Source organism: Phyllostomus discolor, chromosome 4 (assembly GCF_004126475.2).
Source record: "Phyllostomus discolor isolate MPI-MPIP mPhyDis1 chromosome 4, mPhyDis1.pri.v3, whole genome shotgun sequence".
In the NCBI taxonomy this organism is placed as follows: domain Eukaryota; kingdom Metazoa; phylum Chordata; class Mammalia; order Chiroptera; family Phyllostomidae; genus Phyllostomus; species Phyllostomus discolor.
The window spans coordinates 49,219,581-49,231,926 of NC_040906.2; the positions used below are offsets into that span (position 1 = coordinate 49,219,581).

The window sequence follows — 12,346 nt, forward strand, 5'->3', positions numbered from 1 at the left end:
GAAGAAGACATCTCAAATCTTGCTACCACTATGTATTCTCTCCTCACATTTGCTACCTAGTGATTTCCTCTTATGTCCGAACTATACATGTCTTTAATGTTTAAATATTTTGTTCAGCACTTCTAGAGTTTTGGAGTGGAAAGTGGAAATTCTTAATCTGCTCAGTTTGTCTTTTTGACCAGGTCTCGATATAATTTTTGTAAACAAATAACCAATAGTTATATTATCAAAGATAAATGAAAGAAGCAATGGCTGTAGTCCAAGAACTCTGTTTTCATGTTCCAATGAACTTTGAGAAGAAAAGCAATCCTAATTTGGATTTAAGAACATTAGTAAGAACTTGAAAAAGGGTCTGAGAATTATAAATTTGAACTTGTCCTTGAAAAGTTATTACCTTCTCATAATTATACAGCACTTCAGTCATCTTAAAAAATAGCTTACAATATCACAATGTTTATAGTTTAAATAAAACTATATCTTTACTAAGAATAATTTCTCAAAAACACTTTGATCATGTGTTTAATATGATCAAAGATCATATTAAGATCATATAATATGGGGTCCCCTCATTATATCTACACAAAATATAATTTTTCATTTTGATATTATTTAAATGATTACCTTTATGTTTATTCAGAAGTCTGTAGCCTTCACAGTATCTGCCTGGTGAAACCATCATCTTGGCTGTGTCGATATAAGAGTATGTTGCCGCAAAATCAAACTCCTTTGTACCATTCCACCAACCTTTCTGTTTAGCATAGTTTCTCATGTGTGGGTGTTCCCGATCAATCTTCGTTGTTATTGAAAGCTGATTAGAAATATTACGAACTCCCTCTGTTTTTAAAGAAGAGGTAAAGGGAGAGGAAAAATGATATTTAACATAATGTAGCTACTGGTACATTGTGATTCTTAATCACTATTTAAATGTGAACATAGACTTCTAAATTGTATATCATATGCATCTATTACATATTCAAAAAGGTAAATGAATTGCTTTTTAAATTAAACTTCTTTATTTTGATATAGATCCACATGCAGTTTTAAGAATAGAGAGATCTTGCATACACTTTACCCAGCTCACTCCAATGGTAATGCCTTGCATAATATCACAAACAAAATACTGTTGTTGATATAGTTAAGATGCAGAATATTTTTATCACCACAAGGATCACTCAGGTTGCCATTTTATAGCTACACTCACTTGGCTTCCACCCCAAGCCCCTTATGAAACCCAGGCAACCACTAACCTGTTATCCATTTCTACCACTGTCACATAAGAATGTTATATAAAAAGAATCATGCAGGATATAACCTTTTGGCTTTTTTCATTCAGTATAATTCTCTAAAGATTCGTTCAGGTTATTACATGTGTCAGCAGTTCATTCTTTTTTATTGCTGAGTAGTATTCTATAGTATGTATGTACAATAGTTTGTTTAGCCATTCACAAGTTACAGGACATTTGAGTTGCTTCCAGTTTTGGGCTGTCATGGAAAAAGCTGCTATAAATATCGTGTACAGATTCTTGTAATAATGTGAGCTTTTATTTCTCTGGGAAAATGCACGATATTGCAATTGCTAGGTTTTATGGTAATTGCATGTTTAGTTTTTTGAAAAACTGCCCAACTGTTATCCAGAGTAGATGTATATTGTTACAACTCCTGTATCAGTGAGCCAGTGTCCACATTCTTACAAGCATTTGGTGCTGTCATTTTTTATCTTAACCATTCTGAGAGAAGTATAGTGATACCTCATTGTGATTTCAGTTTGCCTTTCCCTAGTGGTTAACGATGTTGACCCCTCACTTTGCAGAACAACACCCAGCCAACTCCAGTCAGGGTTGGGCCTATCTTTTTCAAAAGAATACATTTATTCATTTCTCTTGCATGTGGCACATTTCATAAAATAAAAAGTGCTAATGATACAAGCAGGGCAATTATCATAATAAGAAAAATAGTATAAATTCAATTAAATGTACTTTTTTACTGTTGTATTAGTAAACATAGATGCAAAAATATAAAATGTCCACCAGAACTGGCAACATTTGTGAAAAATAACATCCAAATCCTCCAAAGCTCAAGGCTACCTTTATGAAGTCTTTCTGAACTCCTCTGGCTCACGATGACTTTTACTTCTCCAAATGTTTACAGCGTTTATGTGTCTGTATCATTCACGCATCACGTAATATTTTCATATGTGTATCTTATCTCCCTTGTAAAACCATGAGACCCCAAGAGTGATCACAAGAACTATGTGATCACACCTGAGCGCAAGACTGTACTCTAGTGAAAGGATACTGAACTGAGAGTCCGGACGGAAAGATTTAAATTCTAGTCTTTCACTCACTGCCTTGAGTAATTCACTTCACATATACGGATTTTCTCACTTGAAAAATAAGAGGAATATGTGATCACAAAGAAACCATGGAAAACAAAGCAAAGCATCCTAAAACAATCAAATTGTGTTATTTTACTCTGATACCCATTACCAATTTTTGCATGCCTCACTATTGTATCAATATAAGGTTTCTAACCACTAACCCCACAAACATCCATCTCCACCCAACACCAATCCCCTTTCTTACTGCCATCCCCAGACATGATGAAATTTTGCACTTCAGCCCAAAGTTAAAAAGAGAAAGAAATGGTAAGGAATTATTAAAAACCGGGAAAGCACTATAAAACAGCAACAGCTACTGTATAGAAAATATATACCGTTTTTTTTTTGCCCTGGCTGGTGTAGCTCAGCGGATTGAGCACAGGCTGCGAACTAGGCATCACAGGTTCGAGTCCCAGTCAGGGCACATGCCTAAGTTGCAGGCCATGACCCCCAGCAACTGCACATTGATGTTTCTCTCTCTCCCTCTCTCTCTCTCTCTCTCTCTCTCTCTCTCTCCCCCTTCCGTCTCTAAAAATAAATAAATAAAATCTTAAAAAAAAAAGAAAATATGTACAGGTTTTTAAAATTTATATTAAAGATATGAAAAAGAGATAATGCCTCCTTTTCAAGAAAGCTCTTTATAGTGCTCTCATTGTATGTTCTTTAACATTTTTTTCATTTCCCCTGTAGTTCAACCTTCATTACACTGAATTACAAATCTTGAAAGACAATTAAATGCAATTTCTGCAATTAATGGGGTATTTATTAATTGTAAAACAAATGATGAAAAGTCATCCATACCTTGTACTTTTTCTGCTGCCCAGTACTTCCCTGCAGTCTCCAGAATCCAGGCCTCCTTCCTGTCAGCTATCAGGAAACTGTTGTGATAGCTAAATGCCATACCACCCTCCGAACAATTTCCACCCTGGCCGTATTTTTCTAATAAATCAACAATGACATCAAGGGCTTTTTCGGCTGTATCAGCTCTTTCGAGGCCAAGTCTAAAATAAAAATATTAAAGTTCTCAGATTAAAAATAAATTCCCATTATTTTGCTTAAATAATTTCATGCACATGAGATTTTGTGTTTACATTCAAAATAAATATCCCTTCAAGTTAACAAATAAACTAACATCCAACTTCAAAACTGCTCCTCCTGAAGTCAGTTGGCAACTGAAAACAAAGATTATGGATGTTCACAATGTTCAAGTTCCAACCTGGTAATTTATTGGCAAGTTACTTCATCTCTGACCCTCAGATAGCCTTTCCCAATCAATGATATTTGAAAGTCTTTACATTGCATGCCAGTACTTTAAAGCATTTTTCACACAAACTATAAAGTATCAAAGACCAAGAAAAAAGAAAAAAATGGAAAAATGAAATATGTAAGAGTTACACCAAAATTTAAAATTTAGACAAGTTCTATAAGTGCAAAAAATATAACAGAAAAATAACCTGACAAGGTCCATGCCCAGTAGTGCCTCTTCATCAGAAACTTCTTCTCTTCCCCAGACAGCTTCATTCCCAATGCAAACTCCATGCTCATTGGCTCCCATTTCTGCTCCCCATAACCAAGCTGGGCGACTGAGAACAACAGCATATGTTTCAGGAACTTGATCAATTTCTATGTAAGTACACTGTAAAGAAAGTCACAGCAATAACCATAAAGTCGAAAACTAAAAGTTGTCGAAGTCTGCAATCTTAAAGGCCAATCAGAAAGCATAACCATTGTGAAAGAGGTGAATGAATATAACTAAATTGAAATTTTCAATAATAAAGTCATTACTCACAAAACATACTCAGAATTGACCCTGATGCATTTATTCAAGTCATATATTTGCTGAGCATCTCCTATTATAAAGCACTCTGCTAAGGGATGAAATCAGATACAGATCTTGCTTTTAAGAAACTAAGATTTGTACATTAACTGACATACAACAAAACATAAAGTATAAGGGCCACGAAGAAAAGGCAGATGAGCTAACAGAAACTCAGGAGAGAGATGGTTTCTAATTGTGAAATTTGGAAACATTTTGTAAAGGGAGATATATGTGAGTTGAAGCTTAAGGAAGCAGTTCTCAATCTCAATGTCCAGTATTTCTTGGTTAGTGATTTCAGTTCCACATGGTAGCCCTTAAACATACGGTATTGTCACAGAAGCCCATCCATCTGGTATGTCCACAGCAGTGAAAAGAATGAGAACCACTGGTTTACAGGATAGGCTAGATTTAAATATAAAGAGACAAAAGTGGAAAAGGACCTAAGATGAATAAACAGTCACAACCAAAGAAAAACTGGCCTAGTACCCAGAAAACATCTAGTATTTAATATATTAGAATATCAATGAAATCTAAAAAATATGTTAGCAATTAAAGTACAATATAGAACTTTAATTTCCATGTTAAGTGGAATTTTAATTAAAAAATTTAAAGAATCCTTTAATTCTACCAAATGGCTACATAAAATTCATGTTGATAGTGTTTTCATTGGGCTCAATAAAAATTTTATTCCCAGATAATAAAACTGTGATTCCAGAAACTTGGAATGACTTTTCCTATTCTACACCCATCAGAATCCTTTTTGTCCACCAAACCCCAGCTGAAACCCCAAACTCCTGGTGAAGCCTTCCTCCACCCTTAGTCTGAATTAATTGTTTCTTCTGCACTGCTGTCACAGCTTGCTGCTCTTAAATTTTGAAGTTAGACCATCACACTTTATAATGGGGTTAGATGCATTCGCATCAATTCCTCTACTAAACTCTAAGCTTGACTGCTCTATTTAACACACTCACATATATAAGTATTCAAATATCTGATCCAAGAATTAACTATTATTGTTATTTTACCTTCCTCCAAATCATAAAAGACTAGAGTCTACTTCTGATTTAAATTATTTTTCAAATTTATATTCTTGAATTTGTAACTTTTATAATATCTGCAAAATAGCTAGCTAATGATAGAAAAAAAACTTTATGATATTTTTCAAGAAGCATATTACTAACAAAATATGTATTTCACCTACCTTAAGATGTCCTCTCAGGTTATAATGAACTGCTGCAGGAAAATAAACTACCTCTTGTACTTCATCACAGAGTCTATCTGAATTTTTTCCAAAAATAATCCTGTTTTCAACTGTTGCTGGAGGTAATGCCACGAAAGTGTCACAGGAACGAGGTTCCATTTTTTAACTGAAAATCATATAAAAGATTAAAAATAAAAAAAGAAAAGCATTTTCAAGTGTATACAAAACAAAAAGTTAACTTAATGACTGAGGGATAATTTATTACCATACTAATAAAAGCTATTAGTTGATGTTTTAGACTTCATATACTATAGTACAAAAATCAGTAAGAAAATGACTTAGGAATGAATCTTGTAGTACAAGAATCAAAAGACAATAGCATTGAGGCTAGCCAGGTAGCTCAGCTGGTTAAAGTATTGTCTTAAAAGGCCAAGGTTGTCCATTGGATCCCCCATCAGGGCACATACAAGAATCAACAAATGAATGCATAATTAAGTTGAACAAGAAATCAATAAATCCATGTCTCTTCCCTCTCTCTCCTTTTCCCTCGCTCCCTCTCTCTAAAATCAATTTAAAAATTAAATTTTTTTAACCAGGAAAATGACATTGGCAAGAACCTTCTTCTATCTATTTATATGCTCAAATATACCCTCTAAGATCTTTTTCTCCTGAAGTCTTCCCTGATTCACCTTTAACTATTTCTATATTTGGGAATCCCTATACCTAGTTCTACTGTTGTCGAGACCATATTTTATTATATTTATGTACATATATGAGTCCTTAACCGACTAGGAGATCCTCGAGGCCTGAGACTATGTCTTATTAACTTTGTATTTTCATCACTGGAATTTACAGAAAAGTCCTGGTATTGTGTATCCACTATTTCCTCAAAGGAAGGAGGAACGGCTCTCCTTTGTGAAGGAATTTCCTTTGAGCTGGAGAAGAATACACAGATTATAATACTAGTCAGACTAACACTTTGAAACAGACTCACTAAATCAGACAAATACAAAGAGATGTCAATAAAATTTCAAATTTCCATGAGAAATTTCTCATCTGTAACTTGTAAACCCTGATTGCAGAATTTAATATCAAGATTATGTGCTCAAGACTGACTGTGACCAGAGGAGAGGGGGGAGGGTAATAATGGTGGAAAGAAGGGAAAGGGACTAGTCAAGGAACATGTATGAGTGACCCATGGACATGGACAACTGGGTAGGGATTTCCTGTGGGGAGTAGCCCTGGGCAGAGGAGGGCAAAGGGAAAAATGGGGTCAACTGTAACAGAATAACAATAAAATATTTTTTAAATAAAAAGATTATGTGTTCATTTGTAATTCAGAAAAATCTTAAATCCTAAATTTTAGAACGCTTAAGTGTCTCATAGTTTTTACTGTGCTTCCAGAATGAACACATTGTTTTATAGTTTTCTCCCTTTGTTGTATAATGCCCAAAACTTAAAATGGTTTTATGCAGACATCTTAAAACAAAATTTAAATCTAATAAATGTTTCATTAGAAAGAAGACAAAATGATTCAAACAGGAAAGAACTTCAGCCTGAAACTCCTACAGTTTTTCTCTTTTCTTCAGTGATGGAAACAGAGAGGTCACAATTGCTTCTGTTCTTTTTTGTGTGTGTATTTCAACCTTTATTTCTTGGATAGCCTTCTATTTGTGTTGCGAAGCAGGTTATTTATTCTCTCTCTGGCCCCTGGCTCATTGGTAATGATCTCACAGGGTTGTTATGAGAACTTAATAAGACAATGTGTAAAGCGTTTTGCACTACATAGAACATAGAAGACACTCGAATGAAAGCTATTGTTATCATTTGGCAGCCGAGTAATTTCTTACAAAAGGCATCACACACACACACACACGCAATAGTTGATTGACGGATCTCCTGCAGCAGCCACTTCCACTTAAAACCTTGGAGACTCAGGGCCATAAGCTGCACTAGGTGATCTGACCTCTCTAACGGGTCGTAGGGGAAGCAAAGGAAACATGCATCCTGATTAGAAGGACATCTAAGCCCATTTCGGAGGGAAGCCTTGGGAGCGTTTACTAACACCTCCTGTGCATTTATCATTCAACAAAAGTTTGTTGAACATCTTTCTACACCAGGCACCGTACAGCTGGTAACAAAATGGACAGCCCTCGCACTTGTAGAGCTGACATTGTATTTTATATGCTTTAGATGCTTTCAGAAACATCTTCACAAACGTGCTACATATTGCGATAATTACTACTTTTGTAACACAGATGAGAAAATAGGTGCAGAACACTTTATGTAATTCGAGTCAGCGTTCACAGGGTAAAGGGCTCGAACTTAAAACACTTGCAGAAGAGCCGGTGCCCCGGCTGCACACCGCACCCCATTCAGGGCGTTCAAACGGCACCCCGCGCAGTAGTGACCCGGAACCCCTCCCAGCGCCCCTTGGTCCGATAGCGCTGCACTTTCCGTTTTCCTACTTCGACTACGCACACCCCTCCCCTGTGCGCGAACCTCACCTGGCCTCAGAGCAACCCAAAGTGAAAAGGGAAAAAGGCGAACTTTGGCTTGTAGAAGTGTTAGCTGTCGGAAGCTGTTACCTTTCAACCGGAAGTCTTCAGTGCACCGAAGGCGCAGTTCCGGTTAGGCGGCAGAGTTTGTTTACGTTGCTCTCAGATCTAGTGGATGGTTTCTTTGTATTCTTCTCCAAGATGGGGAAATCCTTCGCCAATTTCATGTGCAAGAAGGACTTTCATCCCGCCTCCAAATCCAATATCAAAAAAGTGAGTAAGAGGAGCTGGGGAGGGTGCTGGCCCTTTGACTGGGTTCCCGAAGGGTGCTGGAAATGGGAGTGATGGTGTCCTTAGGATCCCTGCGTTAGTAGCCTCTTCTTCAGGCCTGAAGCCCTAGTGTTCTCGCACTTTCTCCCCCACTGAGAAACTCGTTGACAAAACTGGTCTTCGACGTTTATTCTGCATCAGCCCGGAAACAGGCGGTTCTGGTCTCTGCTCTGTCGGTTCCGTAAGCGAGATTTTAAGTCCCTAAGATGGGAAAACTGGTCATAGAGATTCCTCATTACTTCCTTCAGCAGATTCTGGCTTAGCCTTTTCGAATCCCAGGGGTCACTGTTTTGGAGCACTGCTATTCTGTACAAACTAAAACTTCCTGTTTATTTAAGATAAGGTAAATCTCAAAACGGAAATAAAATCACCCCCTTGCTTCCTCTTCTTATTCCACCCGGTAATATAGCGCCTTTCTGATGACCTCTTTAGTTTGGCTTTTTAAGCAATCAATTATATGTCTACTAGGTTCGGTAAAGAAAAACTGCTCAATACTGTAGAAGTGGAAAGCAGAACTGAAGTAGGAAGATCTGAGCATTGGAATAAGACCTGGATTCTAGTTATTACGGCACAGTCACTTTTAGCCCTGATACCTTGCACAAAATAGTTAATATCCCTCATTCCCATCTCCAAGTCTATAAATGAAGGATAATCAGTGTCAGCTGCCTTGACTGGTGAAATTGGTATGATTATTAAATAAGATGGTTTAATAAACAGTTTTAAGTGATGGTTTTAGCAATCAGCTTCTGATTATATTGGCTGCCTCAGACTTACCATATTTCATAAGCTTACACAGGACATTATGTTTGAAGCCCACTAACCATAACAGTTTTTAACCTAAAATGAGTTACTTATTTCCTTAAGTAATAATAAGTGGCATTTTAAATAGCTTTAAAGAGATAATGATCAACATTGAGTCAATGGCATGCCTGTGAGGCTTTCTGTGAGTTTTTACTTTTCCTGATTTAAAAAAATTTTTGTGTCTTTGTACCTCAATTATTTCAGGGTGTTCCCTCTTGCAGGGGTGTCCAACTCACGGCTTACAGGCTACATGTGGCTCAGGATAGCTATGAATACAGCCTAAAACAAAATCATAAATTTACTTAAAACATTATGAGATTGTTTGTTTGTTTTTGTTAGTGTTTGTGTATTTAATGTGTGGCCCAAGACAACTCTTCTTCCAGTGTGGCTCAGATATGCCAGAAGTTCAGACACCCCTGGTTAGATAAAGGCTTTGAAACAAGATACCACCTAGCACTGTGCCCACCACGCAGTCGGGTGCTCAATAAAATGTTAGTTGCCCCTACACATGTACTTGTACTCTTAGCCTGCTCTGGAAATATAGGTGTTACCCAAGGTTTCATTCTTGGCCTAGGTCTTGCTTACTGTGTATGTTTTCCCACGCAAGTGTATCCAATTTTGTAGTTTTAACTACCCCTTCTTCACTGTCAAAGCTACAGCCCCAGGTCTCTCCCTCTAGCTCAAGACACCACAGAAACAACCATGTAGTAGACAGTTTCATCTTGATACTCCACTGGCATCTCAGACTCAACATTTCTGAAATGGAACTTATCTTTCATCCAAAATCTGCTCCTCTTTTCTTTTACTTACTGTCTCAGATGAGTAGTAAATATACAGTGTCTGGCACAAATAATGCCCCTTTTTTATTACAAAATCTGTTATTACAAAATCATAAGAATGTAATTCTGTAACATAACAATATCACACTCAAACACACCGTATGACGTTTTAGGTGACATGTTCAAATTATTACACCCATACATTACCCTACCAACCACACGCATGGGGGGTTACTTCAGCCAGACCCTGTAGGGAGTAATGTTATGGGTGGGATGAGAGAGACCGAGTCAAGAGGCTCTTTCCCCTGCCTCTGTTCTTGCCTCACTCACAAGACATGACTTAAAGTGAGAGACAAATAAGTATAGTGGAAATGAGATAGCAAGTTCATTTATGACATACACAAGCACAAAGCTGCAGGCAGGCACCCATAAAGTTGCTAGTAAGTTTGTTAGTAAGTTTATTCTATACACTTGAGGCAAGGCTACAAGTGAGTACTTAGCTAAGTACACTGACTGTTAGGGTTCTGGGGTTATACAATTTAGCTGGCTTCTAGGTTCCCCTTCCTTCCCCCCTTTGGGAATAATGTACAGCTACACAGACTTTCTTTCCTGGTTAGTAAAGGCTTTTTGTCTTAGTGAAATTGTTGCAGAGGTCCCTTTCCCAGCATAGGCCCCCTCTTCCTCAGGTGTGATTCCTGCTTGTGATGTTCAGAATGCCTGGCAATCTTAGTGAGATTGTTACAGAAGCCCCTTTTCTCAGCACGGTCTCAAGGACTCTCCCCTTTCCCTGTGCTGTTTTCCTTGTAATGCTTGGGATACCTGGCCATCTTATCAAACCAAGCTCAGGACTGCTGAGTTAATTGATGAGACTTGTTTTCCTTTTGCTTCCCGCCTCCTATATTAAGTTCTTTGTTAGATTGTAACAGTGAGGGCCCTGTCTTTGTTTCCCCTCTGGCTGCTGGTTCCTAGTTCCTACCTAACAGTAACAGTCACCCAGTCACCCAAGCCAGAATGGCAAGATTCATCCCTTTCCCATTACCCCTTTATCTAGGTAGCTAATAAATTCTATTGGTCTCACCTCCCAAATATCTCTTGAATCTTTATCTCCTCTTTGCCACTACTGCCTGTGTCTAAGCTTAGATTCACTGTCTTTCACCTGGACTGTTTTCTAACTGGGTTTTCTGCCTCCCAGTGTTGACCCTTCTCAAATCTGTTCTCTACATAGCTGTCAGAATAACTATTTTATTTAGCAGCTTTACTGAGATATAATCTTCATCACCACGCACCCCAAAACCCACATCTGTTAGCAGTTCTTCCCGATTTGTCTTTAACCCTCCCACCTCTTCAGCCTTAGGAATCACTAATCTGCTTTCTGTTTTTGTGGATTTGCTGTCCTGGACATTGCGTACAAATAATAAAATATGTGATCTTTTGACAAGTACTGGTTTATTTTGCTTAGTATAATGTTTTCAAAGTTTAGCCATGTTCAGTGTATCACTACTATATTTCTTTTTATTGACGAATATTTGATTGTGTGTATATAGCACATTTTATTTGTTCATTCATCAGTTGATGAATATTTGGGTTGTTTCCATAGAGTAGTCTTTTTAAAGAACAAATCTGATCTCTTCCCTCTTCTTATTAAAATATCACAGGAGTAAGTCCAAGTTATCTGGCTCCAGTTTATTTTTCCTCCTTCGTCCCCTACTGCCATTCTCCCACCTCAGATTTTATATTCCAGCAATATCAAACTGCTTAATTCTGGTTTTATATCTTTGGGCCTTAGACTGAGTTGTTCCCTCTACTGATAATATCTTACCCTGTTTTTTCCTTGGCAAAATTTTGATCTTCTTTAAAATCTTGTTTAATATGTATGAAGTTGCTTGTGTACAGGGCTATTTATTGCAGCACAGTTTTTAATAGCAAAAGATTGGAAATTTCTTAAATGCCCACTAGTAGAGCAAGAGATTGGTTAAATAAGTGATGTTATAGCCACACAATGGAATGATAGCCAGCTCTCTGCCGCCCCCACCTAAATACAAGAAGGCTTTTTGTTTAGTGATTTTGGAATGATCTCCACAGTATAGAATTATGTACATCTCTGTGTGGATATGTGTGTGTGTGTGTATGCAATATATGTTACCAATATATGAAAAGAGTAAGAAAAGAAATGTGTGTATGATTTACTACACAGGGTGGGCAAAAGTGGGTTTACATTTGTTCATATAGAAAATACAATAATTAAATAACAATACAAAAATAAACTCTGTTTCATGTACTCACAACTGTAAATGTACTCTTGCCCCACCCTATATATTCTTTTATGTATATGTGCATTACAGCAGCTTTGAAAGGATATATATATATATATATATATATATACACACACACTCATATATAAGAAATGGATAACATGGGCAGCTGTGAATATAGTTACTTAATTTTAAAAAATAAATAACTTTTTAAAACCCAAAGTTGCTGTAAAGTATTCCATTATACCAGCCTTCCATCATGTGCCCTAAAGTTAATCACTGTTTTGCT

At 37.0% G+C, this 12,346-nt stretch overlaps 2 protein-coding genes across 6 annotated transcripts in view; one reads left to right on the forward strand and one right to left on the reverse strand.

The window, feature by feature from the left end:
- SCRN3 (secernin 3) overlaps nt 1-8,077 on the reverse strand; it is a 32,382-nt gene extending 24,305 nt beyond the window's left edge. Inside the window, exons 1-5 of one of the 5 annotated variants that reach the window (XM_028509924.2) lie at nt 7,905-8,017; nt 5,398-5,563; nt 3,832-4,013; nt 3,179-3,378; nt 622-834 (exon numbers count right to left, since the gene is read on the reverse strand). In XM_028509924.2, the coding sequence (XP_028365725.1) occupies nt 622-834; nt 3,179-3,378; nt 3,832-4,013; nt 5,398-5,556 (754 nt within the window). In that variant the 5' untranslated portion in view covers nt 5,557-5,563; nt 7,905-8,017. The other 4 variants (XM_036023278.1, XM_036023276.1, XM_036023277.1 and 1 more) reach the window with 4 other exon arrangements.
- The window catches only part of CIR1 (corepressor interacting with RBPJ, CIR1), a 45,384-nt gene continuing 41,062 nt past the window's right edge, over nt 8,025-12,346 (forward strand). The window contains exon 1 of the mRNA XM_028509925.2: nt 8,025-8,168. Within this exon, the coding sequence (XP_028365726.1) occupies nt 8,097-8,168 (72 nt within the window). The 5' untranslated portion in view covers nt 8,025-8,096. The remainder of the gene's footprint in view (nt 8,169-12,346) is intronic.